Source organism: Antechinus flavipes, chromosome 3 (genome assembly GCF_016432865.1).
Source record: "Antechinus flavipes isolate AdamAnt ecotype Samford, QLD, Australia chromosome 3, AdamAnt_v2, whole genome shotgun sequence".
Lineage (NCBI taxonomy): Eukaryota > Metazoa > Chordata > Mammalia > Dasyuromorphia > Dasyuridae > Antechinus > Antechinus flavipes.
The window spans coordinates 536,900,265-536,918,000 of NC_067400.1; the positions used below are offsets into that span (position 1 = coordinate 536,900,265).

General features: G+C 33.6%; 1 protein-coding gene across 4 annotated transcripts in view; it reads right to left on the bottom strand.

Moving 5' to 3' along the window:
* GRM5 (glutamate metabotropic receptor 5) overlaps positions 1-17,736 on the bottom strand; it is a 725,366-nt gene that overhangs the window by 21,028 nt on the left and 686,602 nt on the right. Inside the window, exon 9 of one of the 4 annotated variants that reach the window (XM_051987300.1) lies at positions 9,597-9,693. The exons of the other annotated variants lie outside the window; for them this stretch is intronic. Coding sequence (XP_051843260.1) covers positions 9,597-9,693 — 97 coding nt within the window. The remainder of the gene's footprint in view (positions 1-9,596; positions 9,694-17,736) is intronic. 4 annotated transcript variants of the gene reach the window in all.

Sequence of the window (17,736 nt, forward strand, 5' to 3'; positions counted from 1 at the left end):
AAATCTATAAGCCTCTGACTAAATCATACTTAAAGAGTAATATATGAATCACAAAGTGATTTATTTACTTTATCTTAGTTGAACCTCAAAATAGTATGTGTATAATCTTGAAATATGTTTAAAATGCTTGTATACATATAATCTATATCAGATTGCTTGCTGTGGGGAGGGAGAAGGTAACAGAGTGAAAGAGGAAAAAAAATCTGGAAATCAAAATCTTACATAAATGCATGTTGACTCCCATTTTTTTTTCCTTTTTGCTCTGATTTTTCTTTCTCAAAATGATTCATAAAGCAATGTGTATTAAAATAAAATTACTACAATAAAAATGAATGTTGAAAATTGTCTTTACATGTAATTATACAAATTCTGAATTTTTTTTAAAAAGCAGTTTCAGTATGATAAAGAGGTGGATCTTAGAGACCATCTAGTATAATGACCATTTTATAGATGGAGAATCAAGTCCCTGATCATATAGGTAGCTAAGTAACAGAGATGACATTTGATCTCAAGTTCTCAGACTCTAAATATATTTTCACTGAATCATATGTAATTATCCCTTCTTTATATGAAGAAATGGAGAGATCACATAGTAAATAGTCAAGCCAGCACTCAAATCCAGTTTTATTCCAAAATCTATAAGATGAGCATGATATGACTATGCTACCTAAATCACAGGGTTGTCCTGAGGATTAAATGTAATATTTGACAATAATTGCATACCCACTTATTAAGTACATTCTATGTGTAAGACCTTGAGCAAGGCAGTGGGAATAAAAAGCTGAAAATGTATATATCTGCATGTATGTGTATATATGTGTGTTTATGCACATACACACATATACATATATTTTTATAGATCTGTGTATATATACACACAGGTATATATGTACATATATATTTATATACACATTTATATAACTGTACGCACAAGGTAAATTTTGTTTTGTAATGGTCTGTAGTAAACTAGGAAGTTGCCTTTTCTTTTTTTTTTCATAATTATAACTTTTTATTGACAGAACCTGGGTAATTTTTTTTTTTACGTTATCCCTTGCACTCACTTCTGTTCCAACTTTTCTTCTCCCTCCCTCCACCCCCTCCCCCAGATGGCAAGCAGTCCTATATATGTTAAATATGTCACAGTATATCCTAGATACAATATATGTGTGCAGAACTGAACAGTTCTCTTGTTGCACAGGAAGAATTGGATTCAAAAGGTAAAAATAACCTGGGAAGAAAAACAAAAATACAAACAGTTTACATTCATTTCCCAGTGTTCTTTCTTTGGGTGTAGCTACTTCTGTCCATCATTGATCAATTGAAACTGAGTTAGATCTCTTTGTCGAAGAAATCCAGGAAGTTGCCTTTTCAAATCATCTCCTAAGATCTTGGAAGTATGATTTACCTCCTGCCAGTTAATACAATTCCACAGGCCTTATCAACTCTGTTCAACAGGTCCTTTTGTCCATCAGAGAAAGGAAGAAAAACACAAATACTGATGTGTGGGTTATAGCATGATATTAAAGGGAAGACAACCCAGCATCAGATTGATAGTATTCATACAGCAATTAGAATGTAGCATTGGAGAGCCCAATGGAAACAATGATTCACTCATAACTTTCAAAGGCTTAGACCTCCCCAAGTTTTAAATCAGAGACCAGTTCTAGTCAAACTCAGAACTGTTTGCACAGCAGTAGTTTAAAATGAAAGGACCAGGGAGAGGATTTAACTAAATTCAATAGTACAAAGAGCCAAAGATTACCAGCCACTTCTGTTTCTTTAAAAACAACAACAAAAAAAAAAACCCTGCTCCATTTATAAATAAGTGAAATCATTGACCCTTTGCTCCAGAAGATCCTATGACCTCAAACCTCAGAAAAGTGGTTTCATACAGCTGTAGTAATGTGCCAAAGGGAATCAACCAGAAATGTCAGGCTGGGGATAAAAGGATGTGACTAATAAATAGTTCAAAAAAGAATGTCCTGAGACAATATTTATAAAAAGCTTTTGAAAATTTAACAGGGAATCTAATTTGTCTGCACTAAGAGAATGAGAAAGCACCTATTTACAGGTGGGTAGTCAGAAATTTCAAGGACCTTAAAATAAACTAGATTTTAAGCTCATAGAACACAGGATCCATGTTTTATTAAATCAATTTTGCAAACATTTCAAGACATCTCTAAAGTGCAGAGTAATATGCTAAATCCTGGGGAAGATACAAAAATCAATAAAACTAGGCTTTGTCCTCAAAAAGGATGTTATCTAACAGGAAAAAATAACAATGTATTCTTGAATAATACTACAAAATTGAATTTTATGGATGCATGTAAAACTGTGGGTCAGAGAAAGGAAAAGCTAGTTGGGAAGGACTTGTAGAATATGGCTCATGCAGTAGGATTTGAGAATAGTTGGCAGTACTTTAACAGTAGAGATAGAATCTACTGGGGATTGGTGAATTCTGGGCATGTGTATTGGTATGTGGAAAGGAGGTATATTTTTTTTTGGAAAGGGCTCTAATCTTTTTATCTTTTATCTCTCATACCAACTTGTACAATGGATTCCACACTGTAGATTAGCAAACAAGTGCTAACTCTTGTTGTGTTAAAATTTTGTGGGCATATTCATATAGTTACAGGTGACCAATGACATTGACATCTCATTACTCCCTTCTTCTCCAAGAATAGTTTAAATGAGAAAGATTTACCTATTTCCATAAATACTGCATTCATCACCATGCTTATGCTGTTTGAGACCCCAGACTATAACAGTGAGAGTTGGAAAAAGTCCTGGAGATCATTTCATTATAGAATTCTAGAGTATTAGAGCTTAGAGGCAATAAAAAAACCTTAGATATTATTGAATTCAGAGATTCTTACCTGGAATCCACAGGCTTCCAAAAAGTGTATGGATAGATTTTAGCAGGTTCATGAACATGGATAAAGATAAAAATACATTTCTTTTTCACTAACCTTTGGTTTTCTTTATACTCCAATGTATTTTATTTTATACATTTAAAAACATTATTCAGAAAAGTGATCCTTAGGCTTTGCCATACTTCCAGTGCTCTGTGTAACACAAAAAATTAAGAACCCCTGACCTAAACTAATGCCTTCCTCATATATATATATATATATATATACACATAAGTGAGTAAAGAGGTCTATTGAAGTTATATGACTTGTCCAAGATTGAACAGTGTTCAATCAGCTATTGTGGAGTTAGAATTAGAATGCAGGTCTTCTGATAGCCAATCAACTATACTTTCATTATATGCCCTTTAGAAATAGATTTTAACTGGTATTAATAAAATTTTTTTCAAGTAAAAGTTCTAAACTTGTGGCTGTTTCCTAGACTTTAGTATCAATCAGAACCTAGACCCAGACATGCTTCACTTTACTTATTCCCATGCATGTATCATCACAATAATCTGAATAACTGCCTTACTGGTGTTTCTCCTTCCTTTTCCCATCTCCTGAACTCAGTTCTTGAACTTTAGTCAAATCAACTCTCCCATTGCTTTTGGGAAGGAACTGTTTATCTATTTCCTTATGCCCTACCCATCATCCCTGTAACTTTCCAGAATGAAATAGTCCTGTCCAATTACTACTTCTCTATGTGACTTATCTTTGTCCATTTAAAATGTAAACTCCTTGAGGGCAGAGGAAATCTCTGGTTTTGTACATATCATATGAAATTACATACATTACTAGTTTAATAAATGCTTTTTCATTAATTTATTCATAAATTCCAGGTCTTTAACTAGTAGAGCGATCTTGGACTAATGCCTTTCCTTTCTGAGAGTGCAAGTTCTTTAAAATTATTCCTCTAAAATGAATTTTTTGGGGGATTATATGACCACATTCCATTCTAGTTTTGAAACTCTTATAAAAATAGTATTTATATAGCATTTTGGGGTTCACAAATTTACACACACACACACACACACATATATATATATGAGACGAGTAAATAGTTACAGAGCATAAATGATGAGTACAGGATTTTATAGCTAATAAGTATATTCATAATATTTGTACCAAGCTCTTCATTACTCTGGGCCCTAGAATTCTGAGTCCTATTCACTATACTATCTAGCTTTGTTGATGTTCAGTTTTTTTTTTTTTTTTTTTTAGTCCTATCAGACTCTTTCTGACCCCAGTTGATGTTTTCTTGGCAAAAATACTGAAGTGGTTCTCCCCTCATTTCACTATTGGGGAAACTGAAGCAAATAGGTTCAGTGCTCAGGGACACGTTGTGAATAATTGTTTAAGGCTATATTTGAACTCAGTGAGATAAGTTTCCTGATGCAAGGTCAGGTACTCTATCACTGTGTCATCTATTTGCCTCTTATTAGATCATTTATTTTGAAAAACAAAATCAAAAAACAAGAAATAATTATGGTTTTAGGTCTGAAGGGGCCTAATAATTCATTTGAGTTAAAAAATTCATATGATTTGGGCATTTTGAGTTGGAAAGGATCTCAAAAATCATCTCATCCTACTCCTTTATATTTAAAATATAAAGAAAATTTATATTTAAAGAAAACTGAGGCATGGGAAGATCTAATGAAGTTCTCAGCTTCATGAAGGTATTAGTGGCTGAGCAGCAAGTAGAACCTGGATGTTCAGATACCACGTCCCTTGCTCTTCACATTCTCATTTGATGACAATGACTACATAGGCATCATTTATTTTTTTATATAAACTATGAGTGTGTTGCTTTATTTTAAAGCTGACAATTTAATGAAGATAAATAGGCTTTAATCATAAACTCTAGATTAATGTTCTATTGACAAAGAATTTTCTCTTGGTTTCAGAGAAATTCCAAAGGCTGTCAATTCCATTTGTAATGAGAACATATTTAAAAAGATGAATAATTTTAAGTAATTGCTTTTTTTTCAATGGATACTTTACTTCATTTTTACTCATTTTACCATCAATATTTTGTAATACATAGTTTTCAGTATCATCATTATTCTTTTGAAGCAAGCTTGTAGATTGAAACATGGGGAGAATATATGGAAGATAAACTGGCATTTATTAAGACAGCACTCCAACTACTTTTCTTTATTTCTAAGAGAGACCTGGAATCAGGAAGACTTGAGTTCAAATCTTAGCTATCATTATTATTATTGTTAATGTTATTATTATATGAACTTATATAAGTCATGATACCTTTCTTTCAGTCACATAATATCTTTAAGATGAAGTGGTTAAAACCAATAATGCCTCTAAGATTTCTTTTATCCTAAAAACTTTTGACTTTGCCCCAAAGATATACAATTGCTCCTAAATTTCCTTCTTTTTATTGTGAGTTTCTCAAAGGCAGAAACTATCTCTTTCCTGTTCCTAGGGAGCATCTAAGTTGAAGAGTGGATAGAGCCCTGGGCTTAGAGACAAAAAGATCTGAATTCAGGTTTGACTTCAGACACTTATTAATTGTGGGACTCTGGGCAAAACATTAGCTTTCATTTGCTTTAGTTGTTCATTTATAAAATGAGGACACAGTGGAGAAGAAAATGGTAACCCACTCTAGGATCTTTGCCAAGAAAACTTTGTAGACTTTGTCCATTTGGTCATGTAGAGTCTGACACAACTGAACAACAAAAACAACAATAATTAAGAACTTAGTGGACCTTACACATAGTAGATACTTAATAAATATTTTTGGCTGGTTACCATCATCTCAACCATAGTTGTTTATATAGCTTGTTGGTCCATGGGACTCAGATACTATGTTTGACTCATTATTCTATCTGTGGACCTGCAAGAGGCTTCTATTCCTTCTGTCTCATCAATCAGTCATGGAGAGTGAGGAAGGGAGACAGAGAAGGGAAAAGTAATTCATTGTAGGGCAATGATTTCAAAGTCAAATAGTAATGCGAGTCACCAATTCCTACTTAAAAATCCCTGAAAGTCACTTATTGACTTTGTTTTAAAATGTTACGTTACCTATATTTTATAGCATTTTTGCTTATTTTGTGGAATATTTTCCAACAATATTTGGATCTGGCTTGGGCCTAGGTGATCTAGGTGTCCCTTCTAGGGACTTGATTTTTATATGCAGACTTGATTTACCTTGTTTACTACTCTCTTAACTCCTTCAACTTTCGAACTATATCGTCTGCTTCAACCTGACAACAAACAAGCAAAAATCTTTTGAACAAAAGGATGCTGGAAATCACCTGAGTTATATTTGAAATGAGGAAACCCAAATTGAGTGGAATAGTGGAAAGATCATCAGTTATGGAGTCAGAGAGCCTGCATTCAAATTCTACCTCTAATATTTTACCCTTGTTTGACTTGGGACAATCACTTTTCCTCAGTTCCCTTATCTGTAAAAGAAATAGTCATTAAAATCCTTTCCAGCTTGAAATCTATGATCCTATTAACTGTGTGACCATGATCAAATCACTTTGCCTCAATTTCCTCATTTGTGAAATAGAAATAGTTTTCTATTTTATATTACAGGGCAACTTGGAGGAAAAATCTTTTACAAACATGCAAGAACAGTATCTGATTATTATGAGAAAAGAATAGCTTTTAGATCTGACACTTGCTTCTACTTTAAGACACACAATTAAAAAATTGGCATCTTTTTTTTTTATCACTTTCATCTTCAAGTATATGCTTCCCTTCCCAGAAAGCAATCCATTGTGACAAAGAAAAACAGAGAAAAAATAATTCAGCATGATTAAATAATACATTCTTCAAACATAAGTGTATATATATATATGTATGTGTATATATGTTCTTGAATCAGTCCCTACAAGAGAGGTATGAGAAGAGGATATAAAATTTTTCTTGACTCACACAAACTTCCTAACTATAATTCATTTATAGATAATTTTGAGAAATTATTTTAATAGACAATTTATAATTTGTCTCTGTCACTAAGGCCCAGGCCTCCATATATCGACCACTGTGTCTGGAATTCATTTTTGTATAGGATAGTAAAATTAGACTGAATTCCTTTTTTCCTCCACTGAAAAAATCTGTTAATCTCTAGGCTTGTCTGGTTAAATAGTATTGACCTTCTGCATCCATAACATTTCAGGTGTCTTCAAAGCCAATTTTATCTCTATAGGCATAGGTTAGAATCTGGAGGAGCAAACTAAGCATTATTTTTATAAGCGAAGGTACCTGTCACTACAAGTCATTGTAGAAGCCTGCAAGGCTCTAGGACAACAGGCTGCAGTAGTGATCAGATTGGCTTTATATATCAAATAATTAAATATGTATAATTATATGTATATACATATGCATATATATTATACAATGAAGAGTATAAAGTGATATCATCACCATTCTCAGCTTAGATGCTACTTCTTCCAAGAATCAATCTTTCTTGACATCATCCCTCACTTCCACTCCTCAGATTATTTCTTCCTTTTCAAATTTTCTGAAATCTTTGTCTGGATTTCTCCTTTTACTCCCATAGCATTCTACTTGTATCTATAGCTATTTGTTCTTATGTATAATTCTACTCTTTGACTATAATCTCTTTGATGTCAAAGATTTGGGATTTTTCATCTTTGTATATTTAGTGTTTAGGACAGTAATTTCCATATTTTCTTGTTCATTTGTTTCAGTCTTGAATGACTCATTTTCCTATTTGGAGTTTTCTTGGCAAAGATATTAGAGTGCTTTGCCATTTTTTTTTCTCTAGATCACTTTATAGATAAAGAAACGGAGGCTAACAGGTTAGATGACTTGCTCAGGGTCACAGTGTCAGATCTGTGATCTATCCATTAAACCATCTAATTGTCTATATAATAGATGCTTAACGACTTTTTAATACTGAAAAAATGCCATTGCTGTAATAATTCATTTTGGGATCATAGTCCACAAAATAAACAGCATATAGTGTCTAGCACAGGGTCTTATATATAAGAGTTGAACTGAATTGAACAGGACTGACAGAATCTGTAGTTTGAAATAAGGGCTTGAAAAAAATGTTTTCTTAAAGGGAGGAATCCATGCCCTAGCCATACAATATGCTTGTTTTCCTTCTGCTGGCAGAAAGCCATGTTCATGCAAATAATAAAAATGAGGATATTTATACCCCTCAATCAATAAGTATTCATTAAATTTTAAGAATTGTGCTAGGTTCTGGGGCATAGAAAATAAATTTCTATTCTCAAAGGAGCTTAAAATATGTTAGGGAAATTATATTCTACTGGTATATACAGAATGTATTCAAAATAAATAAGCAGTATTTGAAAAAAATAAAATTCTATTAAAAAAGAAAAAAATAAGTACACAAATACAGAATAATTGATGGTTATCAGGAAAGTCCTTATGTAAAATTTGGGGCCAGAACTAAGCTTTGAAGAACACTAGAAAGTCTAAGAATCAGACATGAGTAGAACATAGTTTAGGCACAGTTGCCAACTTGTCAAGAGGCACGGAGGTAAGAGATGAAGTGTCAAGTATGAACAATAATAGAGACCAACCTGTCAGTAAAGTGTGAGTATTGTATGATAAGCTTGGAGAGGAGAGTTGGAGCTGGGTTGAAATGAGCTTAAAATGTCAAATAATGGTTTTATATCTAGTCCTAGAGGCTATAGGGAGCTATTAGAGGTTATTGAGTAGTGCAATGAAAAGATCAGAGTTTTTGCTTTTGGAAAATCATTTTGTCTACCTTCCTACATTATCCCAAATGTATTGCTGAAAATACTCTTTCTCCTTGTCCATTGCAATACAATAATTACATTCCCTTAGTGGCAACAAATTGAATGAGATTTCTTCTACACACATTATGATCATTTACATCTTATTGTAATTATACAATCACACATAATTACAGTGAGTGTATTTACCTCAGTATGGGTCAAGGAAAACTCCTTGTTATAGTAAACATTGGGGAGTATGGTTAGGTAGTGTCACATAAAGTGATTCTCAGCAGTATTGGTATCATTGGCTAGCTCTTAAAGCCTCCTTTAATTAAATTGGCTTTACCTCAAGTGGACACAACTGCTGTAATAAAAATAATATGAATGTTTTCATTTCTCACAACTATTTTTCCCCTTTGGAAATTTCTTAAAAACGAAAAGAGACATGTACTATCTACTACAGTAGTTCATCACTGAACATCTGCTAGGTACTGTTGGATGAGTCCTAAGAAACTTATTTCATAGATTCTGATTTCAAGGAACATATGTTTCCTTGAGGGAGGCTCTGTACAAATATAAAACAATTGAGAATATCAGAAAATAGCATAAAAGAAAAAGAAAATTAATGTATAATGTAGACAGATTAGAAGGGGAAAGCAATGTTGGTAGAAGGCTTTATGGAGAAAGTGGGATCTAAATTTCGAAGGATGAAATGGATTTGATAGGTAGAGTCTATCAATTATGATGAGACAGTAGGAGAGTGGGAAGAATGATGTTCTTGTTCTGTTACTGAATTCCTGAGTTATGTTACTGTGTGCCCTAGGACAAGTCCAAAAAACTCACTTCAGTTCAATTTTTCCACTTGTAAAATCAAGGCATTGACACCAGGCATCTATCTTCAAAGGTGCCTGATTCTCCCCTCCACAGTTAGGATGATGCCATAATGGGAAAGTGGAGAGCATTGAAGGCAAACTTTACCTACCTCATTACATTGGCTAGGACAGGCCGATTCACTGGGAAGCTTGGTGGAGACAGGTGCAAGGGAAAGGGCTGAGGGTAGATTCAGGGTTGGTTCATGACTGAGCTCAAGGAAACACAGTGAAGAGCATTAGTAGCATGGTAATGATAATAATAAGTAAATAAATAAATAAATAATCCATCACATTTGTACTGTGACCTGAGGTTATGGAACACTTTCAAATACATTATATGGCTATCTGATTCTAATCAATTCTCAAAACAGTCACTTGTATTAAGTAATACAAGTGCTATTACTACTTTTTTGTAGAAGGGGAAACTGGGGAGCAAAGAAGTGATGTAGCTTGCCTAAAGTCACATAAGTAGAAAGTTGTAAAACTAGAAAAGGAATTCACATATTTCCATTTAAATTGCCAGGATTACAGAATCACATAATTTCATAGTTAAAATGGAACTCAGAAGCCTGTTCCTGACCCCAAATTCCTTAAATTATAAATTGAAATAGTGGGTCATTCAGATTTCTATTGAAGACTTCTAATTAAGAATAGTCTACTATTTCCTTTTTTTCCCCTGAGGCATTTGGGGTTAAATGACTTGCCCAGGGTCACACAGCTAGGAAGTATTAAGTGTCTGAGACCAGATTTGAACTCAGGTCCTCCTGACTTCAAGGCTGGTTCTCTAACTACTGCACCACCTAACTGCCCCTACCATTTCCTTAAACAACCTATTTCACTTTTACATAATTCTAACTTATTAGAGTTTTTTTTTTTTCTTACATAAGGCCAGAATTGGTTCTTGACAAATTCACCTTATTACTGCTAATTCTGGCCTTCAGGACCAAAAAGCACAAATTGAATCCCTCTTTCAGATGGGATTTTATAAATGCTTCAATAGAGCTATTATATTCTCTATAAATCATCTATTTTCTAGGCTGATTCACAGTATCTTCCTTTGATGTTTATATCACATGAAGTCAAGGCCCTACCCCCCCATCTAGACTTTTCCATTTAGATCCTTCCCAACACATCAATATTCTTTTTTTTTTTTTAAAGATGACATATAGAAATAAATACTGTACTCCACAGGCGGACTCTCTAGACTATTCTATATGACTGTTATTTTCCTTATAGCTCTCTTCCTGACACCTATTATTGCATTTCTTGGTGGCCTATCACTTTGTTGACTTCCTATGAGTTTACAATCTACTGAAACTCCATTATTTCCTTAGCAGGTATGGGTAGGTTTGACTTTTTTGAACTCAAGTGTAAAACTACATTTACCTCAAATTACCTTTTAACTTGATTTCAATTCAAAGTTCTAATCTCAAGATATTTTTGAGTCTAACTATCATCTAGTGTGTTAACATTCCTCTCAGTTTTGCGACAACTGAAAATTTAAAAATTGTGGCATCTGTGTTTTTATCCAAATCATTTATAAGAATGTTGAAGAACATAGGGCAAGCATAGGTAGCAGGCAAATGTCACAAGAAATCTTCCAAATTGATATAAAAAATTAATGACTCTTCTTTGGGTTCAACCATTCAACCAACTCTAAATGCACTTCATTGTCCTATCATCTACTGTATATTTCTGAAATGTGTCCTCTAGAATGGTTTGAGAAATTCCTTCCAGTGATTTTATAAAATTAAAATAAACTAGACCTAAATCATTGGCTTGAATTTAGCAATTCTTAAAAACAAAGAAAATTAGATTAGTCTGGCATAGTTAGTGCTATCTTTTTATATATCCACTATCTTTTTACCAATAGGTTCTAGATTTTTGGTAGAAATTGGAGTAAAATTTATTTGTCTATAATTTCCGGAATTCCTTTTTCACTCTTATTTTTGTGACTAGGGCAACCTTTCCCTTCTTTACCTTTCCTTGATACTTGAATGATCATCGACGGCATATGAGCAAACACAGCCACCTAGCCTTTCAGTACCAGACCATGTAGTTTATTTTAGTCAAGCAACTTAAATTTGTCAGTCAGGGGCTCTCTAAGCATTTTGTTATGTTTATCTTAAATATGTTGTTATTTTTAAGAAGTATCTTGCAGAACAATTAGAGAAATTAGACCATCATTACTAAAGGTTGTATTGAGGACTTAAATCTAAGTCATCTGATGTAAAGTCTTATCATCTTTTTTACTTCCTTTGTTCCCATCCTCACCATCAATTATTCCCATACACATCACTTCTATCATTTCCATCATGCAATTATTGGATCATAGGAATTATAATTGAAGGGAACTTAAAAACTACTTGTTCTAAATCCTCATTTTACATATAAAAAATTAAGTCTGGGGAAAGAAAGTAAAATTTTTAAGGTCTCACCATTAATAAATGGTGGAGCCTCAATTTAAACCAATTTGCTTGTGATTCTAAACGTAGCATTCTTGTCTCTGTATTATAAAGCTTCATTATCAATATGATCAAATCTTTCACCTTTGCCTCCATTATGACCATCATCACTACCATGGCCACTAGCTCTTTTATCAGTACCATAATACTTACCACACCGTCTAATACCACCATCACCACCTCCTCCACCATTATGGTCATCACTCCTTATATCATCATCAACATCAATAATAATACATATCCCATCCATTAGGCCCTAGAGATGGAAGCTTTGCTTACTTACCTTGAAGGGAAAAAAAAAACAAATAAGCATATGAAAGTTTATGGAAAGTGAGGAAAAGGAAGAAATATAGTCGGAAATGAGAAGTAAATTATTTGGAGATTAAAAAAATTGACAAACATATCAACTGAGAAATAGATTTTTTTTCAGGTACTTATCTATCAAACTGAAAAATTCAGCAGAGGTTTGAGGAAGATAATAAAGAAGGTAAATAATAGTCAATGAGTATTTTATGTATTTACTATATATGAAGCATTATGCTAAAAGGTGGAGATACAAAAAGAAAAAAAAAAAAACACTGTCCCTTGAGAGCTCACAATCTAATGGAGAAGGAAAGATGACATGTAAATAACTATATACAAGATACATAGAGTACAGGAAAGATAATCTCAAAGGAAAGAAATTAGCAGAGAATAAAAGAGATAGAGAAAGGCTTTCTGAATAAGATTGGAGGAAACAAGAGAAGGTAAGGGACAGGAGTCAGGAGGGAGAGCATTCCAGTCATGGAAAACAGTTGTGAAAAAGGATGTAACCAATAAAATGGAGCAGCACTACCCTGCTATGCATGGTGCATGCTATATGCCAATAAAATGGAGTAGCATGCACCATACATAGCAGGTTAGTGCAGCTAGATTGCAGAGTGTGGAGGGGAATAAAGAAGAATGAAAGTGATGAAGAGTGTTAAGCGCCAAACGGAGGTTTTTATATTTTATTTTTATTTTTATTCCAGAAGCCATTGGAGTTTTTTAGTAGTGGGGAGATATGACCAAATCTGTATTTTTAAGAAAATCATTTTGGTAGGTGAATGGATGATAGATTAGAGTGAAGAAAGAGAGTGAAGGGAAACCAATTAGAGGATTGTTTCAAAAGTGTACAAGAAAGTCAATGAGAACATATATTCGGATGGTGACTATATGAGTAGAAAGAAGGGGACATAAACAAAAGGTGTTGTGAAGTTTAAAATGATGAAATTTGAAAATGACTGGATATGTGGGGTGATTGTAAGACTGATGATGATACTGGTGTTATGAGCCTGGATGATTGCAAGGATAGAAAAAGAAAGTAACAGGAAGTTGTGAAGAGGGTGATTTGAGGGATAAAGATAATGGATTTGGTTTTAGACATGTTGATCTTAAATACTTATGAGATATCCAAATTGAGAAGTCCAAAAGGCATTGGGTGAAGCAGGACAACAGCTTTATAGAAATATTGGATCTGGTAATTATCTGCATAGAGCTGACAATTGAAGCCATTATATCTAATATCAATAATTGAGATTATATTGAAAAAAAAAAGAGTATAGGATAGAGAATTTGTGAAGCAATGGATTTCCATGGATGAAGAACAAGCAAAGGTAACTGAATAGTGGTGAGACAAATAGAAGGAGAACCAGGAAAAAAAAAAACAAATAAGCATATGAAAGTTTATGGAAAGTGAGGAAAAGGAAGAAATATAGTCGGAAATGAGAAGTAAATTATTTGGAGATTAAAAAAATTGACAAACATATCAACTGAGAAATAGATTTTTTTTCAGGTACTTATCTATCAAACTGAAAAATTCAGCAGAGGTTTGAGGAAGATAATAAAGAAGGTAAATAATAGTCAATGAGTATTTTATGTATTTACTATATATGAAGCATTATGCTAAAAGGTGGAGATACAAAAAGAAAAAAAAAAAAACACTGTCCCTTGAGAGCTCACAATCTAATGGAGAAGGAAAGATGACATGTAAATAACTATATACAAGATACATAGAGTACAGGAAAGATAATCTCAAAGGAAAGAAATTAGCAAGAGAATAAAAGAGATAGAGAAAGACTTTCTGAATAAGATTGGAGGAAACAAGAGAAGGTAAGGGACAGGAGTCAGGAGGGAGAACATTCCAGTCATGGAAAACAGTTGTGAAAAAGGATGTAACCAATAAAATGGAGCAGCACTACCCTGCTATGCATGGTGCATGCTATCTGCCAATAAAATGGAGTAGCATGCACCATACATAGCAGGTTAGTGCAGCTAGATTGCAGAGTGTGGAGGGGAATAAAGAAGAATGAAAGTGATGAAGAGTGTTAAGCGCCAAACGGAGGTTTTTATATTTTATTTTTATTTTTATTCCAGAAGCCATTGGAGTTTTTTAGTAGTGGGGAGATATGACCAAATCTGTATTTTTAAGAAAATCATTTTGGTAGGTGAATGGATGATAGATTAGAGTGAAGAAAGAGAGTGAAGGGAAACCAATTAGAGGATTGTTTCAAAAGTGTACAAGAAAGTCAATGAGAACATATATTCGGATGGTGACTATATGAGTAGAAAGAAGGGGACATAAACAAAAGGTGTTGTGAAGTTTAAAATGATGAAATTTGAAAATGACTGGATATGTGGGGTGATTGTAAGACTGATGATGATACTGGTGTTATGAGCCTGGATGATTGCAAGGATAGAAAAAGAAAGTAACAGGAAGTTGTGAAGAGGGTGATTTGAGGGATAAAGATAATGGATTTGGTTTTAGACATGTTGATCTTAAATACTTATGAGATATCCAAATTGAGAAGTCCAAAAGGCATTGGGTGAAGCAGGACAACAGCTTTATAGAAATATTGGATCTGGTAATTATCTGCATAGAGCTGACAATTGAAGCCATTATATCTAATATCAATAATTGAGATTATATTGAAAAAAAAAAGAGTATAGGATAGAGAATTTGTGAAGCAATGGATTTCCATGGATGAAGAACAAGCAAAGGTAACTGAATAGTGGTGAGACAAATAGAAGGAGAACCAGGAAAAAAAAAAAACAGCTTAATATAACCATATTGGAACTGTAACTTCAATGACCAGTGCTGCCCACTTTGTGGTGAGGGGCAGTAGTGATGGTGGCAGTAGTCATAGAATTCAAACAGACAATTAGATGGCACAGTGGATAGATTGTTGGCCTGATATCAGAAGGATAACTTCCTGAGTTCAAATCTAGCTTAGATACTTCTTCTAGTTGTGTGACCCTGAACAAATCACGTAACTCTATTTGCCTCAGTTCCCTCATATGTAAAATTAGCTGGAGAAGAAAATGGCAAGCTATCCTGGTATCTTTGCCAAGAAAATTCCAAATGGAGTCATGAAGAGTTGAACAGGACTCAAATGATTAAACAGCTCAAATCTCGGAAATCAACTTGCTTCGGGTAATGACTTTATTACTCATGTCCAAGGCAACTCCTGTGCTAACAAAGGATGGAGATGAGCAGCAGTGTGCTAGAATCAGCTCTTTTTGACTCATGGAAATTGATTTGTTAAATTTTCATTGTAAGAATTTACACCTAGAAATTGGCAAAGACTATAAATCAGAGCTCAATTTCTTGATTATCTAGATTTAAGAAAATGACAAGAAAATGTCCTTAAAAGTGTGTCCTCAGTACTGTTTTTTTTTTTTTTTTTTTTTTTTTTTTTTTGGACAACCAGTTGTTTAGCATTTGCCAGCATATTGTTGAGGAGGGGGACCTCCATGCTGTGATCATCTGATCACTATTCAGTAAGAAATTATAATTCCTTTAAGTTAGAAGGGAACTTTATAACATAACTCTTTGCTTTTACATATGAAAAACAAAACATGGTCTGAAGAAGGATAATTATTCCCTGAGAATCACTAATCTAAATAATTCTAAGTTTGGATTAGAACCAAGCCTTCTCCTCAAATTCCTGACTCAGTCTTCTTCTAAGTACATTTGTTATTTTTCTTTCTAGAAGAGGGTCTAGATGACAAATTGTTTCAGGACTAAACAAATTGTGGTTGTCTCTCCACAGCCATCCAGTGACAAAAGTAATAATGTACTAATATTAGACCACAGCTCTAAGTCTGAGAGGCCCTAGAACTAACTATTCCAGTTATGTGACTAATGGCTTGGACATTGATAATAAACTTGAATTTTACACCAAGAGGACCATTGGTACTGTTTCTATTATTTAAAATTTATTTCTGTCCTGATTCTTAGTAATAATATTTTTATAGTACTGTAGCTGAGTTCTAGGTGGACCCAAGGTTTTCCCTTCCAAGAATGATACTGTAGTTGAGTCAAGCCTCTAGAGGCTTCAAGTGGGTTTGTCCTTGATTTCTTGAATTTATCCATTAATTACTGAGTGCTTATGGCCTTGCAATGCATTCTTTTCAAGCCAGAAATTTCTTTCTATGTTAATGCTCACAGGAGCAAGTATTCCCTCACTTCTATTTGCTTCATCATGAATTGAAATCAGAGGAGATGACATTTTTTGAGCTTTCAAAGGATCTCACAACAAAGCAAAGACAGCTTCTTGATAGCTATAAGAATATTAGAGAGAGAGAGATAAACCATCTGAGTTTATCTAGATTGAATGCTAGACTTGGAGTCAGGGGAACTGGGTTTGAAACTTTTCTCAAATGCTTATCATCAACATAAACATGACCAATTTTACTTCTCAGAGTCTCCATTATGTTATCTGTAAAATGTGGATAGATGATGAACCTTATACTATCTTCATCATAAGACTGTTGATAGTGCTTTGCACTCCTTAAATAAATCAAGATTTGTTATTTGTAATTTGCATCTTTCTGGCAGTGACCTATGGGAAGCATCCTGAAATAAACGGATTTAGATTCAAAGACACAAATCTTTTTTATAGTGTTTTTCAGACTCTGTCACATTAGGGATTTCAAAATAGAACCTTAGCCTGCCAACAATGTTCTGAGTTGTACTGATTAATGTCTTCCTCATTGGAGGGATAAGTGGGGGAGAGGGGAAGCATCATAATAATCTAGGCTCATTCACAAAGGACTCACTTTCAAAGTTTTTATTCCACTTTGCACTGAACAACTAGATTTCAATACAGATTATTTTGATTATATATATATCCAACAAATATTTGGTGAGCAATTAGAGTCTGGTAAAAATATTAATTGTTATATAGCATGGCTTTCTGAGAAAGGGGAGGAGAAGGGATACTTAGAGTACTGTTAGTGATGTTAAAAAAAACAAGGTTATTAAGATTTCTTTTATATTGAAGATATTGATTAGTTCAATATCTCTCTTAACAGTAGATGCTATGTTAATTTCACAGAAGTACTATGGGAGGGGATGTGTGTGGGTAGGGCTAAGTGAAATGTCAAGGACAACACTAAAATTGAGGGTCCAAATTAAGGATAGAGAACAGTCCATTCATTTTTCTGAAAGAAAAAAAAGCTGGCAGACAACAAATTGTTGTAATTCAGTTTCTCATCACCTCTTGTTTGATCTATTACAGTTATCTCCTAAAAAGTTCTTTTATCTCTGTCTCTTTTATTGACCCTATTTCTTCTTTTTACTTTACTGCCAGAGCAATCTTCTTAGGATCCCATTAGACCATGTAATTTTTTTACTAAAAACTCTTTGCTGGCTTCACCAAGATAAAATTCAGTCTCTTCACTTTGAATGCAAAATCCTTGAATATGTCTTTCCAACCATAATTTACATTGCTCCCCTTCATGTGACCTATGTTCCAACCAAACT